A 19,812-nucleotide genomic window follows, 5' to 3' on the forward strand; every position below is an offset into this window, starting at 1 on the left:
AGGGGCCTCATTCCTCACCAGCAGAACTGTTCGGCTTCTTCTCTTGCACAGAAGCACTTCTGTTTCACCCACGACAGCCCCCACGCTTCTCCAGGTACAAGGCTACCTCACCCAGTAGCCTGCAATGCTCTTTCCTTCCTCACCAATTTCCAATGCTGGTGTCCTAGTAACTCCAGATTCTCTACCTCTATCAGGAAGGGTCCTAAGATTCTCAATATAAGTAGTTTTACAGTTCCTTACAAAACTCAAGATAGTCTTGCCATATGACCCAGCAAATTATGTTCTTTAGAATTTATCCAAATGAGTTGGAAACTTATGTCCATACTAAAACCTGCACACAGAGGTTAACAGCCACTTTCTTCGCAATTGCCCAAACTTGGAAACAATCAAGATGTCCTTCAGTAGGTGAATGGATAAACTGTGGTATGTTCAGATGATGGAATGTCATTTGGCACTAAAAATAAATGAGCTATCGAACCATGGAAAGGCATGGAGGGATCTTAAATGCATAGGATTACGTGAAAGAAGCCAGTCCGAAAAGGCTCCATATTGTATGATTTCAAACATCTGACATTCTAGAAAAGGCAAAACTATGGAGACCATACAAAGATCAGTGGTTGTCAGGGGTTGGAGGGGAAGGAAGGATGAATAAGCAGAACGAAGAGATGTTTAGGACAATGAAATTACTCATAATGGTTGATACATGGCATTATACATTTGTTCAAACCCATAAAATGTACACCACCACGAGTGAACACTGATGTAAACTATAGACTTCGGGTAATAATGATGTGTCAATGTAAGTTGATAATTGTAAGAAATATACCCTTCTGGTAGAGGATGTTGATGGGGGAAGCTATACACGTTAGGGGAGGGAGGGAACCCAGGTATATGGGAAATCTGTATCTTCCTCTCAATTTTGCTGTGAATCTAAAACTGCTCTAAAAAAGTCTATTTTGTTTTAAAAAGGTAGTTTTACCTCTTTCATTTTAAAAATAACTTAAAGAAGGCCATGCAATCCTTGCAGAAGTTATTACAAAAATAAAATACCAAGTGGCTGGGAAGCATTGTCCCAAATGCCTTTAAAGGCATAGTCTCACAAATATTAATCCTTCATGTACACTTGGCTTTAGGTTAAAAGAACACATCAGATTTTACATAATCATACAGGCATGTGAGTCATATACAAATGTGTTCTTGCACATAATTATAAACCTATTAGTTTATTCTATGCAAACATATACGCTAAGCTTAATTTATCATCTTCAAAAGCCACTCGGCTCCTGCTTTGATTGCCCAAGTTTTAAATTTCCCCTTTTCCTAAATCCCTCTTTAGTCCCAATCTGCACACTATTTTTGTGTAAATCCAACATTTTGCCTACATTTCTGGAAGATACAGCTCCCAACATTCCCACGGGAACCCCCAACAATGACATACTAATTTAGTTTATGAATTTAGTTTGAGAACAATTTGATGGGTCCTCTGTATTTATATTTGTCTTTCCTTTATTTTTTAAATGTCTCAGCCCATTTATCTTTTTAAATTACTGGATTATAAATTAGTTGACAGTGTTAAAAATCCTGAGTACAGAAATTTCTAGAGCAGATTTTCTTAGCTCAAGATCCTCCTTTGTGGATAATCATAAAAATCTCATAGTATTTTGAAAATAGGTGTTTTTTTCTTTTCCAAACATAAAAATGTAATACTGAACAAAACCATGTATGGCCCTGCCATTTACTGGCTATTTTACTTATTTGTATTTATTTATTATTTTTGTACACCCCAGTGACCAGATATTATATAACAGTATGTGATCATCTCAATAAATCTCATACCCATCCAACACCACGCCCAGTTATCAGAATATTGACTATATACATATTCCCTATCCTGTTCTTGACATCCCCGTGACTATTCTGTAACAACCAATATGCACTTCTTAATCCCTTTACCTTTTTTGCCCAGTCCCTCTATCCCCCTTCCCATCTGGCAACCAACAAAAAGTTCTCTGTATCTATGCGTCTGTTCTGCTTGTTCATTTTGTTTGTAGATTCAATTGTTGATAGATACGTATTTATTGCCATTTTATTGTTCATATTTTAAATCTTTTCTTCTTCTTCTTAAATAAGACTCTTAACATTTCATATAATACTGGTTTATCCCCCCACCACTGCCACCTATGAAGAGGTATTGTTCCAAGGTGAGAAGGCTGGTGCCAAGTGCACGTACATCGTCAACCTTGCCCTCCATCTGCTAACAACCAGGTTGCTGGAGATCCCAAAGGAAGGCCTGGAGAGCCTTCACCACGTTCTGGTCTACATCTCTGGTGACAGAACAGTCACACAAACACCCTTTGCACACATGTGAGTTGTTTAATTTTTTTTTTTATTAAATGATACATCGAAAGTATAAAAGTTGCCTAGGTACAAACAAGTTACAGAATAATGCATATAAATACACAATGAACTACATGTGACAATTCCATTTAGCTCCTATTTTGATAATTTTACATCAGTATCTAAAATGCTAAACTCCAGCATTTTTTCTTAATCTAGTTCTTTATGATGATTGCAATTCCTGAGATAAACTTAGTGTCTCTGCTAACATCTTTGTATGTAAACCAAATCCTCTGAGAAAAATTCAGATATTTATAGTCCCACATACATTATAATTCACAATTATAATCAGATACTACAGATTTCACTTAAAAAATGGAAATGAGCCCGGCTGGTGTGTCTCAATGGATTGAGCATCGACCCATGAACCAGGAGGTCACACTTCCAATCAGGGCACATGCCCAGGTTGGAGGCTCAATCCCCGGTAGGGGGGTGTGCGGAAGGCAGCTGATAGATGTTTTTCTCTCATCGATGTTTCTATCTTTCTCTCTCTCTCCCTTCCCCTCTAACTAAAAATCAATAAAAACATATTTTTAAAAAATTAAAATGACCTTACAGTATTTCTATACCTATATATGTAACTTTAGGCCACCAATAGGGATTCTTAAAATCCTTTGACTTGTATGGTTTAAGGGGATTTCTTTAATAATTTTCTGTATTCAGATAAAAATTCCTGGTTAATCTGTAAGGACTAAACACTGACTAGTACCAAATATATTATGAAGTTTCAATAATTTCCAGAGGCCAGTTTTGCCAATTAAGCCCTTATCACTTTCCCTGTGGGAGATGTTTAAGCTAAATGTTGTCAGTATACAGTGACAATGCAGTTGTGCTCTGAATATATCAATGACTTTTGCCAGTCAGGTGCTGTCTACTGTAACAGATTTCAGTGAAATCAATCTGTAGATTCCACATTATAAAAATATCTTAATAAATATCAAAGCAGCATTTTAGAAATAGCACTAGGATAGCTCTTACTGTTTTTCTATCCGAAGAATAAAAATTGACATTTAATAAGACTTTCAGGGCCCAAATAATTAGGGGTTGGCCCTTTCATAGCTCGTCTTATAATTGCACAACTGAAGGCCACATGGAGGTTAGACAATGCCATCTTTTAAAAGGTACTTTCTGGTTTTCTCCTAAAGCCTGTCTCTTCATGCTGATTCCACATTCTTCATGTAATCAAATAAACTCTTTGTTTTACTTACAGCAAAATTAAAAGAATTAGTTCCCCCTCTAGATTTTAATTAAATCTTCCAGTAGAAGCCAAAATGATCTAAGGAAAGAAAAAGTACATTGTTACCTAGTTTAAAAGTTCAATTTTAGATAGCAATTCTGATATTTTAATCTAATTATAAATAGCTATTTGAAAAACAGCTAATCAAAAAAATCAAACTTTATAAAAATTATAGTTTTTTTTCTTGACGTTAGTGCTCTCTTCTTAAAATTTTTTTTCTATAAACTCACATAATTCCAGCCTGAAGGAAATGTAATTAATGTACATGCTAAAGAGCAGATGATATGGCTATAAAGACCTGTATTTTTTTTTTTTAGAAGAATGTATAGGGTACTAACATTCATTTCTCCCTTTCATTTCTTACATCTAAGAACCTTTAAAATATATCCTAAAAACAATACATTTTCTTTCAAGTCAAATCCAATAGCCTTGATGACAGAGTTAGCTTTTATTCACAAATACAGTAAAGCATGAAAGACTAAGTGTTTTGCAGAAACTCAAATTTCTACAAAGTACAAATATTAGTGATGCATTTTGGCAATGAGAAAATAAATGATTTAATACATACAATTTTAAGATAAAAGATGCCCCAAATGGAAATGTCATCTCTTCACGTTTTGAGAAATATGAAGATCTTCAACATTAGTATTTTTCCCCTTCTCTTTTATTAGATGGTCATCTGAAATTAACAGAAATGAGTATCAATGCTTACCCCAAGTTAAAATAAGCTGTAGGCAGACACAGTTACATATATTTCAGGAAGTTATATATTTAAACTTGTATGCATTCTTTGGACAGCTTAGGACAATGGGAAAAAAAAGTACAACCTTTTAAACACTATTGAAAAAAATCAGAAATGTTTTGTACTAGGAACTCTAATTATTCAAAAAAGCTTATTAACTTTTTTAAAAAGTGAATAGAATACCCCCTGGAGTAAACCCATGGTAAGTAGCTACAAACTTCTCTTATGTTATATGTAAGGAACAGAATTCACAAGAAAGGCCAGGGTGTTTAGCATTTTGAGGGATGTTAAAGCTCTTCAATCAAAAAGAAAAACCACCTTTCTTCAAATAGGCATGTCTCCCAGCAGCACCCTCTTGTGACAAGAAGAAAACTAGCACAAGTTACATTTTCCTACGCACATCAGAAAACTATCCAAGAATCTGTAGAAAAAGTTCTTCAGCCAAAACCAAAACAATAAAGTTCCATGAGAGTTCAGAGGAGCCCAGAGCCTCTATGAGCACCCACTGTGCTCCCGCCATAGTGAAGAAGAGGCTCTAGTCACTGCTCAGTTTCTTTTGTCATGGGGGGGAAAAGAGGAGAGGGCAGAAGTGTTCTAGATTAAAAGAACCTAAAAAACTTAAAACCCAATCACCGTAACCGGTTTGGCTCAGTGGATAGAGCATCCGCCTGCGGACTGAAAGGTCCTGGGTTTGATTCCGGTCAAGGGCACATGCCCGGTTGCAGGCTCAATCCCCAGTGGGAGGCGTGCAGAAGGCAGCCAATCAATGATTCTCTCCCATCATTGATGTTTCTATCTCTCTCTTCCTCCCCTTCCTCTTTGAAATCAATAAAAATATATTTTAAAAGATATATAAATAAATAACATAAATTAAAAACTTAATACCCAATGTAGACAAAAACACAATGCACAAACGAAATCCCTAGGAAAATGTGACACCTCCCCCCACCAATTCATCAAATACTTTTTACAACAGAAAAAATACAACCTTTTTAAAAAGATATTCTGAAATATTTTGATCACATGAGAAAATACAAATTTAGACAAATTGTTAGAAACATGCAATTTTAGCACCAAAAACATATATTAGATATTCTAATTCTAAAGACAATTTGATTGTACACACAGTCTTATTAGTTAGTCCACAGCTGATCACTCTTAGAAATAATGCAAATACTACTACAGATCTGGATCACAGATAAAAAACAATCTCCTTCAATTTTAGGCAACTTTATTGGACTAAACAAAATTAATACTATCTTTAGGACATATGCTTTTTGGTTTTCTATAAAAACATTATTAAAAAATGAAGTATGTTTTTCACGTACTTCTTCATAGATGTTATAAAGCTGAGTTGATAATGACTTTACAGATTATAAAGGATCTGGTCTTTTATGTACAGCAACAACTACTACTTTGCCTCCAATATGACAAGTATTAATATCAACAGCACTATTTCAAAGGTAAGTGTGTCTATATACATCCTCTTCGTTTTTTCCAGCACTTTGAAAGCTTTGATAAAAGAAGTGCTTTCATGCTGGCATGCTTTGACTTATTTTCAAATAAAAGAGAATTTAAGTTTACTGTTTTACATTTCAACTGGATGAACTTGTATAAAGATAAGGTATTGTAATCTGAAGAATAAGTATTTTAACATCTTCATAATCTTGTCCATGTTGTAAAATAAAACATGTATCCTTTAAACAGTAAGCTAGAGTTGAGAAAAGAAATGGAATGCTTAAACATGTTACTGAAACATAATGCAGTACTGTGGGTGTTTTTTTATTAATTAATTTAAGAGAGAGAGGAAGAGAGAGCAAGAGAGAGGTGAGAAAGATTGCCCCTCCTACATGCCTGACCCGAGATCAAACCCACAACCCAGGCATGTGCCCTTCAGGTGCATGGGATGATGCTCCAACCAACTGAGCCACACTGGCCAGGGCTACATAATGCAGTTTTGGCTGACAATTTACAAGTCATTACATAAAGAGGCTAAGAAAATTTTTTGTGATCAAGAAAAATAATTAGCCAATTCACTATTCTATCGGTTCAACAGTCATCCTCATTTCTGAGTCTTCCACAGAGCTTTCCACAGAATAGGCACCAAAGCTTCACTGACTAGAACTTGACTCTGATGTCTCTGGCACTTTATACAGAAAGGACCCCTCCCCAGCCCACCCTTCCCACTGTGTATAGGCTACCAGTAGTTAATCCATGACCTTCATCTCAGGAGAACTGAGGTAAGAAATACTCTACTTCTAACTTTCTTATTAGTCATTAGCCATATTAAAGAGAATGATTATAAAACGCTTAAAAATCACAAAAGTTATTTCTCAAGAGGCTATTTTTCCTCATTGGACTGAAAATACAAATGTCATGGGTTTGCTGTGGTAACAAGTGTTAATGTGTACAATATCCACTGGTAACAATGAAACTGAGAAACTAGTATTGCTATTTATTCTTGGTGAGCATAAACTGTTAAAGCCTTTTTGGAGGAAAATTAGACAATATTAGATTATTTTTAATGCACATATGCTTTGAACCAGCAATTCTACTTCTAGGTATCCAGATGAGAAATACCTGTGTGAAGAAAGAAATATTGCTACACTGCAATACTGTAAAAGCAAAAAATAAAAAACAGTAAAAGTACATCAGTAAAGAGTGATTAGCCACACTATGGAATACTACAAAAAGTTAAAAATGAGAGGGAAGTAGATCTACATATATTGACAAAAATGCAAATTATAGAATAATATATATAGTTAACAGTGCATATAGGGGTTGGCAAAAGTAGGTTTACATGTTCATATGGAAAAAGACATGCAGGTTATGATTATTGCATAGCTTTCTTAACTCAAAAGAATGTTATGATGACACAGTGCACTTAGGAACAATCTCGTAGGTGCTTAAATTGCCAGCCTTCATCATTTACACATTCTTGTAGTCTACTTGTTATACTCAAACACACTTTGGCACAGAGTTCTTACCTACTTTTGCCCACTCCTGTATTTTAAAGTTTAATTATTTTTTAAATACTAATGTGGTAATGCATGGCTCAAATTTCAAAAGGAAAATAAAAGGGTTACAAAGTCAATTTCTTTACTCCTGTCTCTAACCACGTATATCTCCTCCCAGACAAAAGATATCAATTCCTTGCCTGAATTCCTGCAGATTTTCTATCCAGTGCCTGTTTTTCTTTGATGCTGCTATTTGGAAGTTGTGTAAAATTCTCATAATATTAACTGTTAGTAACATTGTTTTTATATACAACCGAAGGAGGGAGGTTTGGAACAGAGAGAACTTGCCACTGGAATCCCAGAGCAGTCAGGGAAACTACAGAGCACAAAGGGCTTTTTAAAATAATGCCTCCCCCTTAACCTTTATGTTATAATTAAGTGTTTAATACCCTATTCTGAAATAGAGTTGCAATTTCCTGCTTCTGTTTGTCATCTTACTCAAAATTTTGTATACTTTTATCTTTCTGTTTCATGTAGAAGAAAGAATTCCTTTCATTTCTTGTCATGCAGGTCTTGTGGTGATAAACTCCCTCAGCTTTTGTTTGTCTGGAAAAGCCTTTATTTCTCCCTCATATCTAAAGGATAACAAAAATATGTTAACGTTTCACGAAATTGCGTGTCATCTTTGCACAGGAGCCATGCTACTCCTCTCTGTATTGTTCCAATTTTAGTGCATATCAGTAGTACTTGAATACACAGAAATGAGTCCTGAAGGACACCCACCAAGTTGCTAATGGAGTTAACCTCTATAGAAGAGAGGGTAATTGGGGAGTTAGGGAGAGGCAGGAGGGAAGAGATTAAAGGGCATGTTAAGTTATATTATTTGAATGTTTAGAGATTTACTCATGTGCTTGTGTTTTGTTTTGGTTTTTAAGTACCTGTTAAAAAGCAGTTCCTTATCCAATCCCTGAAAAGGGAACTAGGAAAACCCCATGTTCTTTAAATGATGAAGTGTACAGGAATGGCAATCAGAGGTGCTGATGCTGCTAAAAATGATCAGCTACAGGCATTAAATGAGTCATTCACCTCTTAGTCTTGGTTTTCTCTAATATAAATTAGTAGCTGGGAATGATTTCTTTTCCAAAGTTCCATCAGCTCAGAAATCTTCTAAGATATATAGGAAAATAAGTCCTAGTGAAGTCAGAAATAACCTCAAAAAGGCCACCAGCTTTCACATCTTAAGCTAATATTTAACACTAGAGGCCCGGTGCACAGACTCGTGCACGGGTGGGGTCCCTCAGCCTAGCCTGTGCCCTCTCGCAATCTGGGACCCCTCAGGGGATGTTGGACTGCTGGTATGAGGGATGTAGTAGTACGCAAAGTGGCAGGCGGCTGGGGAGGAGCCCGAGCCCTGGCCGGGCGCTGTGCTGCTCCCGCTCATCCTGGCCTCACTGTGCCTGCCGCAGCAACCGGTAGCACTGTGCGAAGGCGGGAAAGGCTGTAGCCATGAACCCAGCGTCTGGTGCCCAGCGGTCAGCTGAGCGGTGCTTCTGCTGTGGGAGTGCACTGACCAACAGGGGGCAGCTCCTGCGTTGAGCATCTGCCCCCTGGTGGTCAGTGCATGTCATAGTGACCGGTCAAATGGTCGATTGGTCGACTGGTTGCTTAGAGTTTTATATATCCTAATATATAAAAAGCCAGGGGCTGTCACGACCTAAACAACCAGACGGATGACTGAACAGCGACTAGGGTCCTGGCTGCTGCGACGGGATTGAGTCTGGGTTTCAGTCAGCGCTCGGGAGTTGGTCTGGGTCCCGGCCAGCGTGGTGGGCATCAGTCTGGGTCCCGGCCACCTGCGGCACAGTGGTGGGAGGGAACTGTGGGGACAGAGCCATGCTGCCATCAGATTAGCCTTTGGGTCCCTCCCCTCCCCCGCAGGCTCCGGGGAACCAGAGCCATGCTGCGATCTGGGAATCTTGGTCCCTACCCCCTGCCCCCAGGCTTTGTGGAACCAGAGCCATGCTGCCTCGAACTGGCCTCTTGGTCCCTCCCCTCTCCCATAGGCTCTGGGGAACCAGAGCCATGCTGCTATTGGACTGGCCTCGTGGTCCCTCCCTCTGCCTGCAGGCTCTGGGAAGCCGGAGCCATGCTGCGATCAGACTGGACCCTACCCAAGGGCTCCCTTGATGTGTAGGCTGGGCTGAGAGACGCCCCTGAGTTTTTGTGCACCAGGCCTCTAGTATATATATATAGATAGATAGATAGATATAATCAATATTGCTCATAGAAGTTTAGGAAAACAACAAAAGGCAATTCACATCTAAAATGTTTACTAAAAGTTTATTTCAACATTCAATATTTATATTTGTCTTGATAATCAGCTGTCTGAAACCCACCTGACCTTTATTTTTTAATTTGTTTTTTAATGTTTGTATTGGTTTTAGAGAGAAGAAGATAGAGGAAGAGAGAGATAGAAACATTAATGGTGAGAGAGAATTACTGATTGGCTGCTTCCTGCATGCCCCCTACTAGGAATTGAGGGCATGTGCCCTGACCAGGCATGCGCCCTGACCAGGAATAGAACTGTGACCTCCTGATTCATGGGTCAACAATCAACCACTGAGCAGCACTGGTCAGGCCCACCTGACCTTTTTAAAAATAGAAATCAACTCTCTCTCACAGTAAGCCACAGTGCACAGTGAGCTCTAAACCATTTAGTTCAGATTATCAAATTGAGGTCCTACTGCTGATTTAATAAAAAAAAACAAGCTCATTTAAAGAGTGTGCATCCTGAAAGAAATATGGGCTATTCTCCTAAGATTTTATTTGTAGATACCTACCACTGTTCCACAAAAAGTATCCTGAAAATGCAAAGGACACATAGTAAACCTGTGACTTCTCTATCTGTATTCAACATGTTTGCCTCTTTTTAGTCTTAGGTGGGAAAACACATGATGATTCTATAGAAAGCTATTTATTCAGTATGCTAAGAACTAAGCTGCTCCAGAAAGTACAAATTTATATGAAATTCTATAGAGAAATTATACCTAAAAACTTTGTCCAGTCATCCACCCGCCTTCCCCCAAGATTCTCTTTCCAAAAAACTTTTTGGTTTTTTTTTGGAGGATAAACAACATGGGTTAAAACCATATTAAATATAAGTGGAATTAAACTATGACTCAAAAGCTTGGGAAAATCTATTCCAAAGATAAAAATATATAAGAAGGCAATATCCTTGCTAACAGCTACATGATAAATCTCAGAAAGCTCATACCCATTTGCTCTCTTCCACTAGGTTGTCTACCAGGATTTGCGTTTAGAGGCTGAAGTGAAGATCCTTTCAGAAATGTATGTTGGATGCCATCCTTAGTTCCATGCAAGAAGTGAGCTAAAATCCCATATAAAAGAGGTCTATAGCAGGAAGAAAACCAAAATCAATTAAATTTGCATGAATAGAAAAAGCTTAAAACATCTACGCTTTAAAAGGTAGCCTCTGACACTAAAACAGCCAAGTAATTCACTAGACTTATAAAATAAGGTTGCATGGTTATTATACAAATTGTAAACTGTTCATGCTTTTTTAAATTTAAAAGTACTATTTTACTCTAAAGATGATTTTAAAACCCAGGGAAAAAATGTTAACACCTTAAATCGCATCTAAACTGAAATACAATTTCAATCAATACACAGGAGGAATTCGGCTTGTAAACTCCAAAATCTAGCATAAAATTTTTCAGTACCTAATACTGACCAATACACAATAGGTATTCAATAAACACTTATTGCATTAATAATCCTTGCCTGGAGAAGGTTTTATGTCCCAAGAGACACACTGCCGGGTTTTAAATTGCCTTTGCCATTTGATCTCAGCAAGATTTTTTTTAAAATTGATTTCAGAGAAGGAAGAGGGAGAGAGAGAGATAGAAACATCAATGATGAGAGAGAATCGTCGATTGGCTGCCTCCTGCACAACCCCTACTGGGGATTGAGCCTGCAACCCGGGCATGTGCCCTGACTGGGAATCGAACTGTGACCTCCTGGTTCATAGGCTGACGCTCAACCACTAAGCCAACCAGTCAGGCAGCAAGAGTCTTAATGTCCCAGCCTCATGAATGTTTCCTTCTCTGTAAGTTAGGGTAAGTGTAAACCCTACCTCATAGGGTTATTATGGATCAAATGAGTCAATAAATGTCAAGTGTTTAGAACTGTGCCTAGCACATATTAAATGATATGTAAATGTCAGCTATGTGGGAGTTGGGTAAGAACTAATATTTAAAAAGCTACTTGAGTTTACAAAACACTTCTGCCTCTTTTCAGTTTACCCTCACCTTGTGATGTCATAATCATCATACCCAACTTATGAGAAAACCACAGCTCAAAATGAATTTTCTAGAAATCCCTCAGCTAATAAATAAACAAACTTTACACCTGAACCCAAGTCCCATACTCTTTTCAATATGCTGCCTGGGATTTATATTCGTGCTCTTGCACAAACAGAAGCTGCCCTGCTGACAACAGAGGTACAACAAATGTTTTCCTTCATTTCCAATCTCCTAATTGAAAACAAAATGTAATGGATTGAGTTTTTTTAGATATCTATTTACTTATTAGTAGGTGTGATGGTTTAAATTATGACATTCCCAATGGACACAAGACACTGGGGGGTAGGGGAGGCCGAGGGAATGTCAAGAGGGGGGAAAAAAAGGAGACATATGTAATACTCTTTGTAATACTTTAAGCAATAAAACAAAATTTTAAAAAATAATTATGACATTCCCTTCCCTTCAAAAGGTGGTGCCTAACTGCCCTCCCCTTGAGTGTGGGCTAAACTCACTTGTAATGAATCAAGTTCGTTTAAGTAACAGCACTCTGCAACTTTAAAGACTAGGTTATTACAGCATTGTGGCTTCACTGTGTGAGTCATCAGCATGGAGATATCATTAAAGACTCAAGAATACTTAGAAAAGTGGGCAGTGGGACAAGAAGAAAAGGACAAAACTTGGGGAGTGCCCACAATTTAAAGGAACCCCAAAGGAACCAATAAAGACACTGAGAACACCACATTTTTTATGACAAAAAATGTTTTAAGGAAGAGTGAAATCAATATTACAAAATGCTGCAGAAACTCAAGGAGAGACTTGGTACAAACTACAGAATAAAAGTGGCATATGATCCTGGAACCATTTCATACAAAGATTTGTGGGAAAGTTCATTGTAATTGGTATGTCATTTAAAATATTTTTATGGTAAAACAATTACACCATGAAGTAGGATGAAAAAATTCAATGAATTTTTGGGAAGAGAAAACGTAAGACTTCAGAGCAATTCCTTGCTAGGAAAAGACTGCTTTGAGCTATGTTCCCAGGTGCCTATATGCATTCCCCACCCCCCACCCCCCCATTCAGGGATCCTCTAGAAAATGTTTAATTAACACTGAAGTAGGAAAAGAACTAAGAAACTACTAGAAAGTGGTTGGTCTTCTTTTTAAGAGCATAGTTTTTTGTAAATGGTGTGGGGAGAATTTAAGATGCAGGGAAGACCACAGAGTGGATAATAAAAGCAGAGGGTTGATTTTCACTAAGTTAAGTGGTAAAACGGAGATTGAGCAGTAGCTTGGGGTTGGACATTGACAGGTTTTTTTTTTGGAGAGGGGAAATCTGAGTACATTACTAAATTGAAATGAAGAAAGCTATGGGGAGGATGAGTTATATCTGAGGAAGAAAATGATTGATAGAGCAAAAGCATCAGAAGAAAAAAAGGATGGATCAAGAAGCCAAGAGGAGTGCCCCTTAGGAAGGGGGAGGACCATTCAGTCCTCTGAAATCAGGGGAATTTTAGCTCCAGAAAGCAGAGACCTCATCTGACCCATTTACTGCTGCATACCTTGGATTTGGGGCAGTGCTAGACAAACACTAGACCCAAATAAATACCTGCTGGATTAAAATGAAATAAAACCTCCCTATGAGATTGTGACTCCAATACAACAATATCTGAAAGTTTATTTTAAAAATAAGTTCTTACATTGTATTATCCTTTGATTCTTCAAATGCATTTAGTTCTCGGATGAGAAACTGCCGGTCCAGTGGAACTACAGGTTGACCAGATTCTAGGGGGAAAAAATCATAAAAACACTGAGTATCAATCTAAAAAGCAAACATAATTTTGTTAAGAAACATACTTACCAGATATACACGTTTTTCAGATTTTTGGAAAATAATGATGGCAGATGCAACTTATGCTTTTATGACTTTCAAAATATTTTGTTAAATATATATAGGTTAATACGGGTGATTTCATCTAAACTCATTTTTAATCTAATTTTTGGTTAGGGAAATACTGTTTCTGCAATACTAGGCTTCAGCAGTCTGTTTTTGTGAATTCAACACACGACAGTACCAATATCCATTTGGTGGCAATAACTCTAAAAATAAAATTAACCTGAATATTAAATGCTGGCAAGGATATAGGGCAACTGGAAACCTCATACTTTGTTGGTAGGAGAGCAAAAATGGTACAGGCACTAGCAAAATAGCTGAACAGTTTCTTATCCAGGTAAACATATACTTACAACACACAACCCAGCAATCCCACTCTTAGCTCTTTACCCAACAGAGAGTAAAACCTATGTTCACACAAAAAGCTTTTGTGAATGTTTATGACAGCTAGATTCATAATTGCCAAATGTCCATCAACTGACACAATGGAATGCTATTCAGGGAAAGAAAAAAGTCAACATGGCTGAATCTCAAAAGTATTATGCTGTGAAAGGAAGCCAACTCCAAAGTCTACATCCAATATGGTTCTATTTATAGGACATTCTGGAAAAGGCAAATGATAGGCAGAGATAACAACAGGTCAGTGGTTGCTAGGGGTAAGGAGTAAGTAAAGAAGTTGACTACAAAGGGCACAGAAAATTTTGGGGGTGATGGAAATGTTCTATATTGTGACTGTGGTGGTAGTTACACAACTGTATGCACTTGGCAAAATCCACAGAACTTTATACTAAAAAAAGTAAAGTATATTGTATGTTGCATATATCTCAATTTTTTAAAAAAGCCAAGGCATTTAATATGAAACTTGACTATTGTCACTATATTTCACTCTAGGAAATCTCAAGTCCAAGACATGTAATTAATGGTATTTTCATAATGTTCTTCTTTTCTGAGTATTAATGGTATTATCCAAACATCTATAACAAAGGAAGGAAAGTGGAGATACTGATATTAAAGTTCCTGAAACCAATAAAAATTATCAGTTTTTATTAAGACGTGTTTAATATTAAATAAAAGATCTGTAATGGAAAGTTCTGGCATCACAAAGAATTCATTCTCTCTTCCAAAAATCTACTTTATGAGTTCTTTTCTTTGATGAGGACATTTTTAAGTCATGAAATAGTTTTAAAGCATAGATTAAACCTTAAGGGAATTAGCTCTGGAAATGTGGGTCAGCTGGTTGGAGCATCGTCTCCTACACCAAAAGATTGTGGGTTCGATTCCCGGTCAGGTCACATACCCAGGTTTCGGGTCTGATCCCCGATTGGGGCATGTTTGGGAGGCAATTGATCAATGTCCCTTCCTCCCTCTCTAAAAAAGGCAAACAAAAATACACAAAAAACCTTAAGGCAGTGGTTCTCAACCTTCTGGCCCTTTAAATACAGTTCCTCATGTTGTGACTCAACCATAAAATTATTTTTGTTGCTACTTCATAACTGTAATGTTGCTACTGTTATGAATCGTAATGTAAATATCTGATATGCAGGATGGTCTTAGGCGACCCCTGTGAAAGAGTCGTTCAACTGCCAAAGGGGTCTCGACCCACAGGTTGAGAACCGCTGCCTTAAGGGAATTAAAGTATGTACAAGGTGGGGCAAAAGTAGATTTATATGTCCTAATCACTCAGATGATTTTATGTCCTAGTCACTCAGATGACGCTGTTTTGTAATGGAATTAGATTTTCAGGCTACATACTTAGAATTGGTGGAAGGGAAGAAGATTTTGCCTCACATGACTAATGATACCTCTTACCTGCTATGAGAACAGACGATGTATACTTATATTTGTTGAATTCCAAATACTCCCGGATTAATTCATTAATAAGAAGGTTTTCATGAGACAATGTTGGTCGGGGTTCACTTTCATCATCTAGGGCTTTGAAAACTTCGGCTCGAATTCTCGCTTTTAAATGCCCTAAGACTCCTCTTTTTTCCAAGGTGTCCTTTAAAACTGTTAAATATAAAACATTAATGCTTCAACTATAGAATAAACTTTGTCATTCTTAGGCTTACTTTAAATAAAATGATTTAAAAGGTAAATGGCCTAACAACAGCTTTCAATCTAAACACTGCGATGAACTGAACAATGATTACCTTAGCTATCACAAGCCATGTTTGTAATAAAAAATAAAGTCCCCAAGTTGCAATGATGTACTATTTTAATGTATTTAAACAAATTCAAGTTTATTCTTCCAACATTGTCATATTCCTGGTTGAGGAAAAAAGGGGGAATAGAACTATAGTCAGCACACTGGGACCTGAACTTAACCTCCAGTGTCTCATATATTTTCTAGAGTATTTATCACTGCAGACAGGTTCTGCGTGTCCCTAAAAACCTCTGGTCCAGAAAAAAGATGATTAAAGATTATAAGTACACCCCATAAAAGGAAGGAATGTGCCCTGTCTTTTGTATAAAAACCTTTGATATCCAGAACTCTTGGGGAATGGCTCATTCTAAATGAAAAGGTGGGTTTTATGTTAGGGCTTTTTTGTTTTGTTTGTTTTTTAAAGACAATTATGCATTAATTCCTTAAAACAAAAGGATTTTGAAATTTTAAGCCTAGTTAGAAATCTAACAGAGTTTATCACTGCCCTCTTGAGAAATCAAGGCTATATATCCTCAATGTAACCTAACTTCTTGATGAACAAGGGTCATTATAACAAATATCAGTAGTTGTGATAATGAAATTTAGCAATAAATATTAGTATGGATAGTAAAGGCATAGGGCTGAATTGGCACCATCACTTGCAGGGGTCTACAACCTTCTTTTTTTTTTTTTCAAATTGTCCCTAATGGCTAGCTAACTAAGAACTCCAGAGCACCAACACATCTCACCCACAGTGCCTAGACCAAAGTAAGAGCTCAATAAATGCTACCTAGGAGCATTATAATACAGTGCTGTATACTACTGGATGTAATAAATATAGTTTAATACTGTACTGTGCCCTGTCAAAGGCACCAAATAAGTAAACAATAATGAAAATTCATAAAGAGAGCCCAGGAACACAAGTATTTTTAAAGCTTTGATAAATAACAATAAAAACCTTGCCTGGCCCTAGCCGGTTTGGCTCAGTGGATAGAGCATTGGCCTGTGGACTGAAGGGTCCCAGGTTCAATTCTGACCAAGGGCACATGCCCTGGTTGTGGGCTCTATCCCCAGTAGGGGGCGTGCAAGAAGCAGCCTATCAATGATTCTCTCATTGATGTTTCTATCTCTCTCTCCCTCTCCCTTCCTCTCTGAAATCAATAAAGAAATATATTAAACAACAACAACAAAACAAAAACCTTGCCTGGTCAGCATGGCTGTGTTTGAGTGTTGACCTATGAACCAGGCACCGTTTGATTCCCGGGTTCGACTCCTGGCTGGCCCGGGTTTTGGGCTCAATCCCCAATGTAGGGCATGCAGGAGGCAGCCAATTAATGATTCCCTCTCATCACTGATGTTTCTATCTTTTTCTCCCTCTCCCTTCTTCTCTGAAATCAATAAAAAATATATATGTATTTTTAAAAACCTGGTCATATAATTAAAGAGATACAATCTAGATTAGACTTTAACCTTTCTTACCCTTATTTTAAAATCATCCTCTCAAACTTTTGTGCAGGCATGTTAAGTACATACAGTTATCACCAAATCAGACTTTGTAATAGGCCCATAAAAGGAACGTACAAACTTATCGTATTCTTGGGATCGTAACCTAACCCCTGTTCTCTAATTCCATCTTTGGAAGTTTCATAGAGATATTTTTCCCACTGGCAAGGAGGATCTTGTCCCAATTACTCTGTAAGCACACAGCACAGCCTCAAACTCAGCCGAGAAATGAATGAAGCTGGAGTTAAGAAACCTAGCATATCTCCCTACCACCTCCGGGGCTGATCGCCTCCTTGGGCCTCAGTTGCCTCTCCAACAAGATTCTGCTTCTCAGAGACAGAACCAAGTGAGGTGGGAAAATGTGAAAATGCTTAAAAAAACAACAGCTCATAAAACATACGTGATTGGCAAACACATTTTCACTGAGTTTCTCTCGGACACAAAGCATATTCAGAACTGGGGCATGCAGAAAAAAAAACCATAAAGGGCTCCCTACCTCTGTGCGGACACCCCCAATTCCCGACTCAGACAGAGTTCTTCTAGGGTCCCGTATCATTTTGCCTTTCCTCTGCCATCGTGCTTAAAACACTGTGCCATAACCACTTCAGAAACGGGCTCACCCTGACCGGTTTGGCTCAGTGGATAGAGCGTCAGCCTGCGGACTGAAGGGTCCCAGGTTTGATTCTGGTCAAGGGCATGTACTTTGGTTGCGGGCACATCCCCAGTTGGGGGGGGGGGGGCGGGGTGCAGGAGGCAACTGATCGATGTTTCTCTCTCATTGATGTTTCTGACTCTCTTCCTCTCTGTAAAAAATCAATAAAATATATTTTTTTTAAAAAAAGAAAGAAATGGGCTCATAACCTGGTGTATAACCCTAAGCATAACGCCTCTGAAGTTGTGTGCAATTCTGTGAGGTGCATCCCAGGGAGAGGGTGCACCGATTTCCAGGAAGGCTGTTCTTGCGGGAAAGGCATGCCCAGTGCCACAAATACACATGCATGCCCACCGAGACTGATTCACCTCCAAGAGATGCCGCCCCTCCTGCCAAAGCTCCGAGAATCACTGACTTCAGGCCCCTGAAAACTGGAACTGGTTCCACGAGTGGGGCAGTGCCACGCCCCATCAAGACCTGAGCTCCTGCCCTGGCTGGTTTGGCTCAGTGGATAGGGCATCAGCCTGCTGGCTGAAGGGTCCCAGGTTCCACTCCGGTCAAGGGCATGTACCTTGGTTGCAGGCACATCCCCAGTAGGGAGTGTGCAGGAGGCAGCTGATCAATGTTTCTCTCTCATCTATGTTTCTAACTCTCTATCCCTCTACCTTCCTCTCTGTAAAAAATCAATAAAATAAATTAAAAAAAAAAAAAGACCTGAGCTCCGGTGCAGCGTTATCTGTCCTTACGCTCCGCCTCCTTCTGGCTGGATCATCTCGGGCGGGCGAGCTATTTCACCTCGCAGCACCCCAACTTCCTCATCTCTGAAGTGGGCACGGGGTTGTCAGTGGGATCAAGTACGTAGCGCAGGGGCCGGGCCGGGCCTGGCGTATAAGGCTCAAGCGCCGGCAATTATAATCATGAATACTCGCGTCTGGACATCTGCGCCAGAACTAACGGTGCACAAACGTTATCAGCCTAAGGACTCTCGCCTTTGCGGAACTTTTCCCACAAAGACAGCAGAATGGCCAGGCCGGGCAACTTTCTACCCACCCCGTTTTTCCCGATGGAAAACCGGGCCCCATCTCCCAGGTTGCAAGGATGCAGAAATGGCTTAGGGTCGTGCCTACCCCCTAGAATGGTTGTGGAGACTTGTATACATGATCCTCGCGTGGACGGTCCACGCCAAGGCGGGTCCAGAAAGAGGCGCCAGAGGCCCCAGGCGCAGGACTGCACACCTCCCAGGCACCTGCAGATTCTGCGACTCCTGCTCCAGCTTGAAGCCGGTTTAAAAACTGCCCCGTGCAACCCGTCCCCTCCAGGGTCCTAGCACAGCGGCCACCACAGCAGCCGGCTGCGCAGGCCCTGGCGCCGCAGAGAGACCGCCCGGAAAGGCTGACTCCTCTCCGCGCGCCCTCCTTTCGACCCATCCTTTTCACGGGCTGCGGACCAGCTGCATTCCACCTGGCAAGCCCCCCACTCGCACTCACCAGCCTTCAGCTCGGTGACGGTCGCCATTTTTAACGGCCGCCAGGGGCGCGTCCCGGCGCTGCGCACGCGCAGCCCCGCCCCGCCCCGCCCCGCCATGGTCTGTAGCCAATAAACGCGCCGCTCTCGCCGCGCCCGGCCCCGCCCCTCTCAGTTGACGCGATTGGGTGGGCGGTGACTGTCCAGAGACCCCAACAATCAGCGAGCGCTCTAGGCGGCGGAGGAAGGAGGGTGGAGGCAGGAGGGAAGGAGATCTCGGACTGCGGCAGGTCGGAGGCCTTACCTGTGGGTGTTGCTGGTACCTTAGTGCTTAACTAGCCCGTCAGCCTTTCCTGATCTGCCCACTGCTCGTCTCTGCAGCCTCAAGTACTAACTGTTAATAGTTACCATTATTAAGCCTGAGCTTTTAAAGCGTGAGCATGCATCAGAAGCATCTGGAAGACCTGTTATAAAACAGGTTGCCCTGGAGTAAATCCTGATT

The 19,812-nt window shown here is 39.6% G+C and overlaps 1 protein-coding gene and 1 non-coding gene across 4 annotated transcripts; both read right to left on the reverse strand.

Moving 5' to 3' along the window:
* Positions 1-2,825: 2,825 nt before the first annotated feature.
* On the reverse strand, positions 2,826-19,375 carry FOPNL (FGFR1OP N-terminal like). Of its 3 annotated transcripts, none has more exons than XM_006101663.3 (6): positions 19,334-19,375; positions 15,358-15,555; positions 13,355-13,439; positions 10,608-10,744; positions 4,203-4,313; positions 2,826-3,673 (listed from the first exon to the last, which is right to left on the reverse strand). In XM_006101663.3, the coding sequence occupies exons 1-5, from the start codon at positions 19,359-19,361 to the stop codon at positions 4,237-4,239; spliced, it is 525 nt and encodes a 174-aa protein (XP_006101725.1). In that variant the 5' UTR covers positions 19,362-19,375; the 3' UTR covers positions 2,826-3,673; positions 4,203-4,236. The 3 variants fall into 3 exon arrangements, with proteins under 3 accessions (XP_006101725.1, XP_023620879.1, XP_023620880.1); XM_023765111.1 differs by lacking the exon at positions 19,334-19,375 and adding an exon at positions 18,215-18,320; XM_023765112.1 differs by lacking the exons at positions 2,826-3,673; positions 19,334-19,375 and adding an exon at positions 18,215-18,320 and having other exon boundaries at positions 4,059-4,313.
* On the reverse strand, positions 7,982-8,085 carry LOC111828475. The gene has a single exon (XR_002832354.1). It is a non-coding gene; the product is annotated as a U6 spliceosomal RNA (small nuclear RNA).
* Positions 19,376-19,812: the final 437 nt, after the last annotated feature.

This window comes from Myotis lucifugus, unplaced genomic scaffold (assembly GCF_000147115.1).
Source record: "Myotis lucifugus unplaced genomic scaffold, Myoluc2.0 scaffold_376, whole genome shotgun sequence".
Classification (NCBI taxonomy): Eukaryota; Metazoa; Chordata; class Mammalia; order Chiroptera; family Vespertilionidae; genus Myotis; species Myotis lucifugus.